This window comes from Mobula birostris, chromosome 17 (genome assembly GCF_030028105.1).
Source record: "Mobula birostris isolate sMobBir1 chromosome 17, sMobBir1.hap1, whole genome shotgun sequence".
Classification (NCBI taxonomy): Eukaryota; Metazoa; Chordata; class Chondrichthyes; order Myliobatiformes; family Myliobatidae; genus Mobula; species Mobula birostris.
Genome location: NC_092386.1, coordinates 17,158,419 through 17,173,540, shown reverse-complemented (window position 1 = coordinate 17,173,540; position 15,122 = coordinate 17,158,419). Strand labels below are relative to the sequence as shown.

The following is a 15,122-nucleotide window of genomic DNA, read 5'->3' as shown; positions in this document are numbered from 1 at the left end:
GGCTTTTATCTATTATGGTGGGGAAGCTAACGAGAATTATATACTCTGTATCTGGCTGAATGTCCTTTATAAATGCCTCAACCTTTAGTACTTATGCTGGGCCAACCATCACTGGTGATGGGATGTTCTTTGAGCTGCCTCTTCCCCTGAACTGTTTAATTGATGATGCAACCAGTTGGAATGCTGTCTGCGGTACATCTGTAGAAATTTGCTAGAGTCTTTGATGACATGCCGTATCTCCTCAAACTCCTAGTGAAGTATAGCCACTGACGTGTCTTCTTTGTAATTGCATCAATATGTTGGACCCATGATAGATCTTCAGAGATATTGACACCTAGGAGCTTGGAATGGCTCTCCCTCTCCACTCAGTTTTTTTTTTACCTCAATGAGGTCTGGCGGGTGTTTCCTCAGCTTCCCCTTCCCGAAGTCCACAATCAATTCCTTGATATTATTGACATTGAGTGCAAGGTTATTCTTGCAACATCACAACCAGCTGATCTATCACTCCTGTATTCCTCCTTGTCATCATCTGAAACGATCATTGGAATATACTCATTGCTCATAAAATAATAATCTTCAAAAATATCAAACAACTGTTATCCCAGTTTAGAGTTTGTCAATAGGTAGTGTTCTTGTACTTCAACATTTACACTATATAATGAGGTGACAGGATAGTGAAACATTCAAATTTGTTTTGTTGAATAAATATTTTTAATAACAGATTGTTTTAAAAGCCAATTAAATTTACAGTAGGTTAACAAAGATGTAAATATAAATATTTAAAGTCACTGTCAGATTTTATCCTGGAGAGTTTATTTAATGTCATTCTGGGTGGCAGTGTCAGGACGCTAGTCCCATGCCTACAGTAGGTCTGAATAACTTTTCTCTATATAGAAACATAGAAAACCTACAGCACAATACAGGCCCATCTGCCCATAATGCTGTGCCGAATATGTACGTACTGCAGAAATTACCTAGGATTAGCCATAGCCCTCTCTTTTTCTAAGCTCCTTTGGACAAAGAATGCCATAAATCAAATAGTGTCTGAGGAGATAACAGAAACCTCTTATAAGGAATCTCCTTTCATATATGACCTCATAACATCAGAGAAAATGTTTTTTTAGATGAGATAGTCAAAGTAAGGTGCCAATGTCACTTATTACCAACTGAGCTTTCTTTTTAAAGCTTAATGCTTGCCATTTCAATAAACAAAATGGGAGGAATTATTTTACAATGTATTGCTTCTAGGTTTTTTTTGTTCAAATTGTAAATTTAGTGCTGTATCTATACCTTGTCTCCATAGATCTGAAAATTCAATAGATGTTTTACTCATTTTTGAAAATCGGTATGGAATCTCCCTGCACCATTCTTTTATCTTGAGAAAAGGGCTTCAGCCTGAATTGGCAACTGCTTATTCATTTCAATTGATGCTGCCTAACTTGCTGAGTTCATCCAGCATTTTGCGTCAGTTGCTTTGAAATTCCAGCATCTGCAGACTTTTTTTGTCTTCGTGCCATTTTGTTTTGGTGCGTTGCATATCCAAGTAGCTTACAGGGGAAATCGTGTCCATTTCTTCTCCAGTTCTATAATTTTATTTTGAACCTTTAATTTCTAGTTAGTGATCTAGTTACCAATGGAAACAATGTGCATACTTTACGTACATCACAGTTTTGAATATTTAGTTTTCCCTTAAAATTTTCTCATTCACAGGAGGACAATCCCAGTTTCTTAAAACTCTCAATAGGTCCTGCGTGCTAGGCTAGTCTGGGAGATTGCACTGTTGTAATGAAATAATCAGTATGGCATGTAAAACAAAGTTTTTCATTGCACCTCAGAACTATTACAAAAATTAGCCAATTTACTTACCGATATTTTCTGCTTATGTCCATGTTTATTAATGCAACATCAAAGAATATACCAGTAAGTGTGAACCAAGAATGACAGCACTAATACGGAACAGAAGAAGCTTGGGATCTACATCCATAGATCCCTCAAAGTTGCACACAAGTTGATATGATGGTTAAGAGGGTGTATGGTATGTTGGCCTTCATAGGTCAAGGAACTGAGTGCAAGAGCCACAAGGTAACATTGCAGCTCTATAAAATTCTAGTTAGACTACACTTGGATTATTGTGTTCGGTTCTGGTCGCTTTGTTATAAGAAGAAGCTTTAATAAGCTTTAGAGAGGGTGGAGAGGAGAATTACCAGGATGCTGCCATGACTAGACTGTAGGTCTTAAAAGCTTAGATTGAGCAAGTTAGGACTTTTATCTTTGGAGTGAAGGAAGATGAGAGATGACTTAACAGACTTTCCCAGGGCAGAAATGGTTAAAAGCAGGGCATAATTTTATGGTCATTGGAGAAAAACATAAGGTAGGTGGGGGGGGGGGGTGGTAAGTTAGATGTAAGTTTTTAACCTGGAGAGAGGTGGGTATGTGAAGTATGTTGCCAGGGGTGATGGTAGGTGCAGATTAGGGACATTGAAATTCTTAACTAGGTACATGGTAGGAAAATGGAGGAAGAAAATCTGAGGGAGGAACGGGTTTGATCTTAGAGTGGGTTGCAGGGTTGGCTCAACATTGCGGGCCGAAGGGCCTGTATTATACTGTTGTAAACCCCAAGAGATTCTGCCTATGCATTTTGTGTGTGGGTGTGTGTTGGTCTGTACCTTTCTGTTCACATCAGAGGCCTTGTCTCTATACCCAGCTACCCCCAAGCTGGTGAACTTGCTACCTAAAATTCTGCTTTCCACCTGCCAAAGGCACCCCTCAGAGCACAGCTTTATTGTTCGTCCTATTGGTTTTCCATTCCAGTATTCTTTGGCCTAATACCATTTCTTTTTTTTTTTTTTGCAATTAAGACATTAGATGATTCCTAGTTTTTATTTTGTTTAGCAGCTGTGGTCCAGTAATAATCTAAGCAAAATAATTGAAATTGCTTAGGCTGGAAATGTTAATAAATGTATAGCAACATGAACATCCACTAGTGCACTGTTTTGGGGTTATTTTGAGCTACACGCTCACTGTTCGTGTGTTAGTTAATAGAATGTTGTTCTTTAGTTTTATATCCAATGTCAGCATCTTGCTTTTCCAAACCACACATATGTGCAGTCTAAACCATTTCCAACTGCCAGCACAAAGTCCCTTAACCAGAGACTCTGTTCTACGGCATCTAGAGGTCACTCATGATTTCAGTTGATCTGTTCATTATAAAAGCCAAGCACGTACTGCATGTTTACATCAAGAAATTAGACCCTTCATGTTTTTCATTATTGCCTTGATTATTATTGTGGCATCAGCTGGTTTTTAAATAGAGGAAAATACAAGGGCAAGGTAACCTATGACCTCACTTTTAAGGACTCTGCAACTCATTCTCAGTATTATTTTAAATTATTATTTGCAGTTTCTCTTTTGCAAATTGGTTATCAGTCTTTGTAATTTTTCATTGTATTTTTCTGTTCTGCCATGAATGCCCGTGAGAAAATGAATCACAAGGTAGTATATAGTGTGATGTATAGTACATCCCTTGATCATGTTTATTTTGAACTTTTAATAGGCTAAAGTAGATGAATGGTAGATATTAAACATGCTAATAAATTCAAGTGAACTTTTTTCAAAAAAATATTAGAACACTAACTAGATTCCAAGAATTCTGACAAAGCTGGATGGCATCCCAAAAGAACAGTGTTCTTTCTCCCCTCGGTATTTCATTATTTGCCTTTGCACAATTATGTTTCTCTCATTTTGGATTCAGATTTTGATCTTTCTTCCCTTTTGCAGACAGGAAATAGCAAAGGCTGGAAGCTTGCTGACCAGATGGAAATATGACTCAATATGATATTGATCTGTTCCCTCCCCCTGCTGGAATCCTGCTTGGCCTTTGTTAGCAGGCTGCTGCGTCAGTAATGAATCGCAACTGAAACCCCCTTTTCATTAGCTTGGATCTTTCTTTCAGTTATTTCATATTGTATGTGGTGAAGTGTGTTCACCGACCTAATAGGATGTACCAGGAACATAGAATAGTACAGCATAGTACAGGCCCTTTGGCCCACAATGTTGTGCCGACCCTCAAACCCTCCCTCCCATATAAGCCCCCTTAAATTCCTCCATATACCTGTCTAGTAGTCTCCTAAACTTCACTAGTGTATCTGCTTCCACCACTGACTCAGGCAGTGCATTCCACGCACCAACCACTCTCTGAGTGAAAAACCTTCCTCTAATATCCCCCTTGAACCTCCCACCCCTTACCTTAAAGCCATGTCCTCTTGTATTGAGCAGTGGTGCCCTGGGGAAGAGGTGCTGGCTATCCACTCTATCTATTCCTCTTATTATCTTGTACACTTCTATCATGTCTCCTCTCATCCTCCTTCTCTCCAAAGAGTAAAGCCCTAGCTCCCTTGTAGTTCCATCATGGCTGATCCCAGATCCCACTCAACCCCATACACCTGCCTTCTCACCATATCCTTTGATGCCCTGACTGACCAGGAAACTATCAATTTCTGCCTTAAATATGTGCACAGACTTGGCCTCCACTGCAGTCTGTGGCAGAGCGTTCCACAGATTCACCACTCTCTGGCTAAAACAAAAATCCCCCTTACCTCTGATCTAAAAGATCGCTGCTCAGTTTTGAGGCTGTGCCCTCTAGTTCTGGATATCCCCACTGTGGGAAACATCCTCTCCACATCCACCTTATGTAGTCCTTTCAACATTTGGTAGGTTTCATTGAGATCTCCCCATATTCTTCAAAATTCCAGTGAGTACAGGCCCAAAGCTGCCAAATGCTCCTTGTATGTTAACCCCTTCAATCCTGGAATTGTCCTTGTGAACCTGCTCTGGACTCTCCAATAACATAACATCCTGAGATATGGAGCCCAAAGCTGTTGACAATATTTGTTCAGCATAATCAAACCAAGGTTGCTGGTTAAATTGTACTCTAAGAGACCTAAAGCATTCTCTTGAATTTAAGTCTCTTGTATGGATTTCAACTATGCTGGTAATGAAGAACCGAAATATGTAAAGCAACCTTCTTTGCAAATTATCAAATGATGGTTTAGCTAATGAAACCACTAAGAAACAGCTGAACTACACAACCCACACCTCTGAAAATTATGGAGATATCTTATACAGCTGTGAACATTAGCAAATGTTACCCATTCTTTAACAACGTTCATGTTGAAGGCATAATTTAGGCAGCTCAGTAAGCATGACTCTAATCTTAAACACCAGCGACCTGGGTTCACTTCCAGCTCTGCCTGTAAGGAGTTTGTATGTTCTATCCGTGACGATGTGGGGCTTCGATTTCCTCCTACATTCCAAAGATGTATGGGTTAGTAGCTTAACCGGTCACGTGGCTGGAGGGGCCTGTATCTCTTTAAAAAAAAATAATTTTCTCCGCCTGTATAAGAAGACATTCAGCAAATCAGTTTAATACAAGAGAGAGACACTAGGTGCACACTTCCTAACAGAACTTTAATGCACGTTTGACTTCAATACACAAACTTCCACTCTGAAAGACTACGGGGAGGGCAAGTACAAAAGCAGGTGGTACACAGGGGAAATTGCTCTAACCTCACTAGCAGGACCAGAATTTTAGCACAAAGGAGAAAAGTCAGGAATAAAACATTGGGGGCTCAACAATGCCTCAGCACCTGACTGGTAATTTCTATACCTTGTTCTGAAGAGAAAATACATCCTTTTGCTGTGATAAGTTATAGTGCAGTTTCCACTTCAGTTAGCAGCTACGTAGTAAACTCACAACTCAGGCCCCATTGATTTACCTCAAGTTTACCTCATGTCAGCACACCTTCATGAGGAGGTGTGGGGATTTGCTCAAGTATTTACTGTCACCAATTTGAAAATAAATTATTCCAACACCATGTATGAATAGATCTGATAGAAAATAGTTGACAGTCCCTTCCTAAAATAAGACTAGGAAGCTGGTTGTCATCTCTGGAGGTGGATCCTTTGTTTACCTTACACACTGTTAGTTGGAAGGTGCTCCCCGGAAAATCCACAGCACCTATACAGAGTACCCCTTTGCTTACCCCCGAGTTACAAATTGAATTAAACTATCCATAGACATAGGCAAGAACATTTATTTCCACAGTTTATGCAACTTTGATGAGACCAATTTGCATATTGGCTGACTTTTACTTAGCAAGATCAAAGCTTGTGAATTTGAGAAACCATTGGGGCAATTTACCAGAGTTTCACCGCACTGTTTGCCAACAGGGCCATAATGAATAAGGAGAAAGTGCTGTAAAAATGTGAAGAACAATGGTGAATAACTTTCATTTCCTCGTTCAAAAACACATCAGTGAGGAATCAGACACACGAAAATAAAGCACGATACTCTTAACTAGTTAAATACAGACCGGCCAAAATCTGAAAGCAACATTTTCACCAGCTGAACCTTTAAAGACGAAGGAGTATAAAGATTTAACAAAACTAGATGCTTCCATTACTGTTAAAACTTGAAGAGACAATTATTATGGAAATACCTAGGAAAAAAATATTTATGGGCCTGGAATGAATTTTTTGTTTAGAATTTCAAACAAAGGTTGAAAGGAGGTTCTGTGGGGCAGTGATTGAAAAGGATAACTAACACATCACAATATAAAAGGCATTTAAGACCTTTTGTTTAATCGTCACAAATTAAGATTTTGTAATCACTGGTCACCTGAACACTGAAGTAACTCAAGTGCAATCCACTAGGTGGCACCACTAACACAGCAGAGCGAACATCAGAAATAGCACAGAATTTGCTCTATGTTCTTCTAGCAGGACATTTTGTTTATAAATAAGTTAACTATTTACATACTTAGACAATCACCACTTATATAAACAGTTATCCATTTTGAAACCAAGAAGCACAACTGGTAATCCTTCGGAGACTGAATATCAAACTCTGACAGCTATAAACACCTTTACCGGCAGCTATTTTAAGTATCAATAAGTAGAAACATAAAGTGCCCTTTGTAACAACAGACCCTAACTTTAGGGCCATCAACTCACACACAACTTGCAAAATAACTTTCAACAAAAAAAAGTATATAATACTACAACTGAATTTGTATGAACTTACACAACAAATTACACAATATGTACAGTCTTGTTTGCTCAGGATTGCCATCCTATCATATATACTGTATATACATATATACTTTTCTGAATATATTATAACAATATATATTTAATATTTTTATAAACTAAAAAAACCTACAAAAACACAATCACAATAAAGGAAAACAGTCCAACGTAAATGTTAAATAATACACCAGTGTTCTGGGCAACTTTGTTACCCCTGGGGAAAATATGCCACCGTTCTCTCTTTGGATGCAATGTCTCCAGGTCTTGGAGTGCACTATAAGCTGCAGCTGTAAAGTTTGCATCTCCGGTTGTCAGTAGGTCAAAAACACAGGAGTGAAAATAGACGTCCTTTACTTGGATCTTCTCGTAGCATTTAGCGGTTGCGCTCTCTAACGTGTAAGCAGGTTTAGGCTGGGCCAGGGGGTGGTGCGGATGGCTCTGACTACTAGCCGGCAGGGGGAGGTGGCCACCTTCGTCGATGCGCTCGTTCATGGGGCAGCCGCGAGCACAGAGCTGCAGTCCCTGGCCGTCGTCCTCATCCAGCGCCAATTCCTCAGGCATCCTCAAAGCAAATGTTAAGTAACGCCCCACCTGCCGCACGATTACCGTCATTCCTATGTATTTTGCGTGCACCTCCACGTGTTTGCCAATGGCTTTCTCCACTATCCACAGTGTCTTTATCCAGCCATTTCCCACTGTTGTACCGTCTATGAACGCTGCAGGCAGATCATCAGTCATGGCCTGGTAAACCTTCTGATCTGTACAGTCATGATACGTTTTGAATATGATGGTTATCTGAAAGAAATTAAAACTATGCACACTCAGTGTGTATTAACAGACACCACATAGAATACCCAAGTGAATCTTTTCTGCAAGGCATAACTTCAAACATCAGGATATGGTGCACTGTAATGTATTGTACCTTGTGAATGAGAGCAAAAGACGTCCCAAAATTTCCAACAGTGCAGGATTTGTACTGAGTTTAAAATCAGTAAAGTGCAAATTGCTATCCCCACCATAAGACCTAGGAGCAGAATTAGGCCAACTGGTCCATCGAGTTGGCTCTGTCATTCCATCATGGCTGATATATAATTCCTCCTAACCCCATACTCCCATCTTCTCACCAGTCCTAGTGCTTGTCCTGAGACCAGTAACAGCTTGAGGATAAAGGGGAAGCCTTTTAGGACCGAGATTAGGAAAAACTTCTTCAGAGAGTGGTGAATCTGTGGAATTCTCTGCCACAGGAAACAGTTGAGGCCAGTTCATTGGCTATATTTAAGAGGGAGTTAGATATGGCCCTTGTGGCTACGGGGGTCAGGGGGTATGGAGGGAAGGCTGGGGCGGGATTCTGAGTTGGATGATCAGCCATGATCATAATAAATGGCGGTGCAGGCTTGAAGGGCTGAATGGCCTACTCCTGCACCTATTTTCTATGTTTCTAAAAAGAGGGCTCACTGGTGTTCCTGCTAATTGCTGTAAGAACGTGCAACATATTGTATGAACATGACATTGACCTCCTGTGCCAATTCTGCCTTGATATATTGCGGCTCTGTAAAACCATTGTGCTGGGCACGTGGCCAACTGGTTAAGGCGTTCGTCTAGTGATCTGAAGGCTGCTAGTTCGAGCCTCAGCTGTGGCAGCGTGTTTGTGTCCTTGAGCAAGGCACATAACCACACACTGCTCTAGTGTCTGTGCAAGGAGTGGTGCCCCACATAGACTTCCAACTTGTAAGGCATGAAAATGCCCGATGCAGCCTCTCATGGTCTGAGTCGACATTCCCTCCCTCTGTAAAACCCTGGTTGGACCACACTTTTGGAATATTGTGTTCCGTTCTGGTCGCCTCATTAGAGGAAAGATGTGCAAGCTTAGAGAGGGTGCAGAGGAGATTTGCCAAGACGCTGCCTGGATTTGAGAACATGTCTTAGGGTATCGATAAGGTCGAGTGAACTAGGACTTCTTCTCTGGAGCAAAGGAGGACGAGAGGTGAGGTGATAAAGCTGTACAAGATGTTAAGAGACGTAGATTGAGTGGATAGCCATAGGTTTTCCCAGAGCGCAAATGACTAATTTGAGTGAGTATAATGTTAAAGTGACTGGGGGAAAGTGTGTCAGAGGTAACTTGTTGTCTTATTTACAAAGAAAGTGGTGAGTGCATAGAAAACATTGCCAGGGATGGTGGTTGAGGAGATACATAAGAGGCATTTAAGAAACTCTTAAGATGGGAAAATGGGTGATAGAAAAATGGAGGGCTCTGTGAGAGGGAAAGATTGATCTTAGGGTACGTTTAAAGGTTGGCGTAACATCATGAGCTAAAGAACCTGTTCTGTAATGTTATATTCTAATATACAAGACCATAAGACGTAGGAGCAGAATTAGGCCATTCGACCCATCTATCTGCTGCACCATTCCATTATGGCTGATTTATTATCTCTCTCTTTTCTCCAGTCTTCCCCCAGTAACCTTTGAAATCCTAACTCATCAACCCGTTTGAAATGTACCAAATAATTTGGCCTCCACAGTTGTCTGTGGCAAAGGATTCCATAGAGAAATGACATACCTAACAAACCAGTCCCAATACTGCAAGAGAAGGAAGATTTGTCACCCATTCTGCGCCCCCTCCCCCCTGGATTGTTTGATGTTCCCCCCACTTATCAGGACATATGTGCAAAAGAATGGATGATGATTACTTGGTGGGAAAAACAGTGTGTGTTGATGAGAAAGCATAGGAATGTACTTACACATACATCCACATAAGTCTTAACTTTAGGGGCAATACACACAGGTCAAATTTCGAGACCTTTAATTCCATCACCCCGATGTAATACATGGTAAATCACCAATTTCCTTCTAAACGCAGGCGTAATAATTAAACTTGCAGTTCTGTAATCAGAATTCCACCTTAAGCCTACCCATTAAACTACTGGGATCTCATGTGCTTTACTAATTCATTGAAAACGGTGAACACAAGGACGCTTTTGCAGGCACAGGGTCAATTAAATATATCTGACGTATAGCAGAGGAATTTTAAAATGGTGCTGGGTTCAATCAGCAATTAATTTAAATGGATGCACTGTGCCCATGTCATGGGTTCTAAAAAAAATACATATACTGTCCTAATATACACTTCTTTTAAAACAATACTTTCATCCAATATTGAAGCGTTGCTGGTCACGTGCAGAATGATTTCTAATATACACGCCATGGCCTCTTTATTAGTTATCTCCTGCACCTAACAAAGTGGCCGCTGAATGGTCTTCTGCTGCTGTAGCCCACCCACTTGAAGGTTCGACATTTGGATGCACACCACGGTTGAAACCTGTGATTATTTGAGTTACTGTCACCTTCCTGTCAGCTTGAACCGGTCTATCTACTTTTCCTCTGACCTCTCTAATTAACAAGGTGTTTTTGCCAACAGAACTGACTCTTCCTGAATGTTTTTGTGTTTACTGCAACATTCTCCGTAAACCTTAGAGACTGTTGTGCGTGAAAATCCAAGACTTCAGCAGCTTTGGAGATACTCAATGCACCCAGTCTGGCACCAACAAATATTCCACGGTCAAAGTCACTTTGATCACATTTCTTCCCCCATTCTGATGTTTAATCTAAGCAACAACTGAACCTTCTGACCATGTTTGCATGTTTTTATGCATTGAGTTGCTGCCACATAATTGGGTGATTAGATATTTGCATTAGTGGCCAGTGAGTGTATAAAATGCATTAGATGGAAGCTCACAAAAATATGATGAACAGGCATAAATGGGATTGAATGCATTTTCATGATTACGTTATGTACTCCTTAGTAAACTGATCAGTTCAAACTCAACTAACATTTCTTCATATCCAAAGAGCATATAGAGTGCAATACCAATAAATGCAGAGATTTGTTAGGTAGGTTTTGGAATTTTCCTATTGAATGGGGAAAAATACTTTCAAAATAGTTAATTAGTTGGGAGCTCATCAAAATATACTTGTGTATGCAACACACACAGGAACTAAAATAAACAGAGACATATCTTGCTGGCATTGAGATGGATCTTCAGATTGGGTCATAGAAACCCACTTGAAGAATCACAATTCACATCCCACAATTATGCTTTTAATAAACCTTGCAAAATAGCTATGACAATCAGGATTTTTATTCCAAACATTTAATACATAGGAGTAGGGCTTTTGTTGTAATTGGAAAATGCACGCCTACATTTGCCAATTTAACTGGGGTTTAGCGACTTCACTGGGGCTGACATTTGTGTTATGGTCCTCGGGGACTGGGGAACAAAATGATACTGAGAAATAGAACAGCGCCCGGGGAATTATAATGCAGTTCACTAGTTACAGAATTAATAGATTCTATTCCAGTCCAACCTGGTTCTCACTTCACCACTGTCTCTCCCTCTCTACAAATGATAGAAAAATCTACACACACTCTGGCAGTAGCCGCGCCATCAAGGACATCGTCAAGACGATGCCTCGAAAGGGCACAGCATTATTAAGGACCCCCGTCACTCGGGACAAGCTGCCTCCTTATTTCTTCTATCAGGAAGGAGCTCTGCGCCCGAAGAAGCACGCTCAGCGTTTTAGCCACAGCTTCTTCACCTTCACCACTTGATTCTGAACCTACAAGGAACCAGCCCGTGAACACTACCTCACTATTTTTGCTTTCCTTCTCCAAATATATATATATTTTAGATCAACTGATGATCCCACTGGTGATAGCACAGGACAGTTAACATTTTAGTCCATGTGTATTTTGTAACTCTATTTTAAAAATTGCAACAAATAGCATTTTATGTATATCGCACCTTGCAAAAGTGCGATATACAGAAAATACGGCTGCAAAACAACGAATTTCCCGACACAATTCAGCGATACTAAGATCTGATTCCGAAGCTGAAAAGTTCGGGGACATTATAAGTGAAAGAATTAAAACAGTTTGAAGACTAACTACAACTCAGGGCGGGATATCTGGTGCACAGATCCTCTCCCATCCCTAGCTGCAAGCACTTCAAAGCAGGGATTTTCCCAACATTTATCTCTTTCCCCCTTATATCCCCCTTATATTCCCAAAACATGAGTGCGAAAGAGCGGCCGGACAGAGCGAAGGGAAGGAAGGGTACCTTGTTGGTGGCTGTAGCGCTGGATCCCTGCACAACAGGGACGTTGGTTACTTGCACTGACAAGTAGTCGTTATCAATGAGGGGCCAGGCTCCCTCCACTTTGCAAGTCTGGAAGTGATCCCGGAAAGTCCTGAGATGCGGGTCGCCGAACAAGCCGCAGAAGACGTAGCGGCGGCGGGCAGCCCGCAGCTCGGTGCTCGCCGCCGCCGCCGCCCGGTTGTCGTAGTCGCAGAAGCCGATGTTGTGATTGACGGGTACGAGGTCCTGGGCCGCGATCGACGTGGGCCCCTCCCGCGAGCAGTTCCTCTGGCTCATCAAGTCGCTGATGCCCAGCGTGGCCGAGTGGAAAGCCAGGTTGCCCCGGCACGCTTTGGCTGTCCGCTCCGTACACAGGGCGTAAGCCCGCAGGGCAATGCAGAACTCGGAGGCGAATGCATTAAGAGCGGTGTTCAGATGGGACGTCAGGGCCACGAAATCGGTCGTGCACTTCTGGATCCTACACTGATACTGTTGCTGGCAGTACCCTGCAAAATAAGAAGCAATTTAAAGTCAGAAACCAGCAGACGAACGCTTGTAAACAAACCAATGCACTAGCGTCAAATTGCCGTTAAACCCACACTTGCATTCCAGAACGATAAATCAGTTTTCGCAAAACGCTGGTCGGTACTATTTTAAATCTCATGATTGAAGACAAGTCTTTTGCATTTACCGAAATGAAATGCACGATAACTTTACAATGTCAAAGTACTGCCATATAAAGGCTTGAAGTGTGGGGCGGCTAAATTTAATGCGTTTGGGATTGCTGCGTAACGTTCGGCTCGCAGTTAAAATGTCACAAGTTAGGCAAAAGAAAAACCAAAGCCTGTGTATCATGTGCGGAAAGTCTGATACTGATTTGTAAAGATTAAAAATGAAAATCTATTCATAACATGTCATCAGACTCCAGGCAACAAACTTGTTCAGCATTTTAAAATGTTTGGGAAGATGCAGAACAAAAAAATAAAGGGAGTGCCGAGAGGGAGGAAAGAGGCGATCCAGTCACTGCACGCCACTCGTAACTTGAGCTGATTTGTGGACTTTAAGTAAACACAATCAAATAACAAGAGATCAAGTAAGAAAGATCTGGTTAAATCCTGTTAGCAATCTCCAAGGGAAAAAAAATCCTGTTACCACTTCCAACCGAGTTCTTCCCGACGTGAGCCGTTATTTTCTTTAGTTTAATTAGGAATGTACCATAGTACCAAAGAAAATACCTGCTCAAAAATGATGAGAGTAAACGGATTGAATTCAGGAAAGTTTCCAAAATAAACGAACCAGCTGGTGATAGTGCTGGGCTGCAAGCGAGAGAGATTTATATGCAATTTTGCTTGCAACAAATATGAACATTTAAAATCTACGGCGAGCTACAGTAGCGGCGGTGCCAAGATCCTGAACAGCGCCGAATGCTGACATTACAGATGGTGCTGAGGAATTGGAAGAAGGGTTACCTGTGTTGGCGAATGTCGAAATGAAAAGCAGCAAGAAGGTGAAGGCTGTGGCGGGCCGTTCAGCCCCGGGGTAGCAAAAGCCTGTTTTCCCCATGACCATCCATTCAGGTTGCAGTGAGTTGCTCAAGCACTCCACCGAGAAGGGGTAGCAGCTGCAGGAACCACTCCTCGACCTGTAGGTGCGAAAGACGCATGAAGGAAAATGAAGAGCCGGGGATGCAAGATCGTTTTCGGATGCAAACAGTGCAATACCGCACCGTGCGTCTGCCCGAGCGCTATCAATCTCAGCTATCGCATCAAACACACGCCAGCCTGCACTACTACACTACTCACCCTTACCCCACCGCCCCAGCACGGAACTCCCGCCCACTCCGCAGCCTATTGGCTGAACGCCATTCCACCAGACCAGTTTTGTCCAGTGATTGGTGGACTACCACCGTCTATCATCGCCCTCCGCCCCGCCCCGCTCCCGGGCCAGCGATCCACAGTTTCCGCTGACAGGTTAGGCCGCGCCGAAGAACATGACTTCATCGCGGCGGAGTGAGAGTTAGTCAGAGCTTGAGGTGCTTCGGGGAGGAGGGAGGAGGGAGGAGGGAGGGGAGGGGAGCAAAGGGAAGAATGCAAAAAGCCGAGAGAGGCAACAGCCGAAAATTTAATGCAACCTCACTAACATTAAATATTGAGATAGGTGAAAAATTAGCACAATTTAGATATAAAGAAACGACTGTAGACAGCTTAGCAGAAAAAAATGCAATATACACACCAGACCTCCCAACCGGAATGGATATGGTGATACACAGATTAAAACGAAACTCTACATTATTTGATAAATTGAGACATTTATCGATTGTGTATGTTTCTTCATTATTTGATTAATAACAAATTAGCCAATAGTTTGTAACTTCTGCAAAATCCCAGTTGGAATTGGGTCTCAACGGAGAAGGCAAACCAGTATAGGAAAATAATGTGACCCTGAAAACCAGAGCCAAATCTGTCCATTTGGCTTCATCAGGAGAGCGTTAATCCTTCAGCTGTTTTTTAAAAAAATATTTTTCTCCCTGACATCCACTGTGCGCAGTTCATGTCACGGCTGGGAACCACAGTCAACCAGCAGAGCGTGTGCAGACTGCACATGGCGGGGAGGCAAACCCTGAGATCAAGTTTACAGTTCCGTCCAGATCGAAATGACCGTGGCAGGAAGCAAGACATTTATCGGGAGATCACAATCTCCCCTGCCCCGCTCCCCCGCTCTCTTTGTGCGACCATAACTTAGTGTAAATTAGTTGCTAAAGTCACTTGGCTGCGCAATGCTTCACGCTTGTGTAAACCACATTTGAGTAATGGGCCAGGAGACTGACTGCCAGCCGCCAGGCAGTGAGTGCAGCGGCCGAGCTGGAGTCACCAGCCGCGCCGTGTGAACAGCAGCGCCTGGAGA

The 15,122-nt window shown here is 42.1% G+C and overlaps 1 protein-coding gene across 1 annotated transcript; it reads right to left on the bottom strand.

The window, feature by feature from the left end:
- Positions 1-6,074: 6,074 nt before the first annotated feature.
- On the bottom strand, positions 6,075-13,993 carry rgmb (repulsive guidance molecule BMP co-receptor b). Its single transcript, XM_072281052.1, has 3 exons — positions 13,688-13,993; positions 12,201-12,724; positions 6,075-7,881 (listed from the first exon to the last, which is right to left on the bottom strand). The coding sequence occupies exons 1-3, from the start codon at positions 13,785-13,787 to the stop codon at positions 7,216-7,218; spliced, it is 1,290 nt and encodes a 429-aa protein (XP_072137153.1). The 5' UTR covers positions 13,788-13,993; the 3' UTR covers positions 6,075-7,215.
- Positions 13,994-15,122: the final 1,129 nt, after the last annotated feature.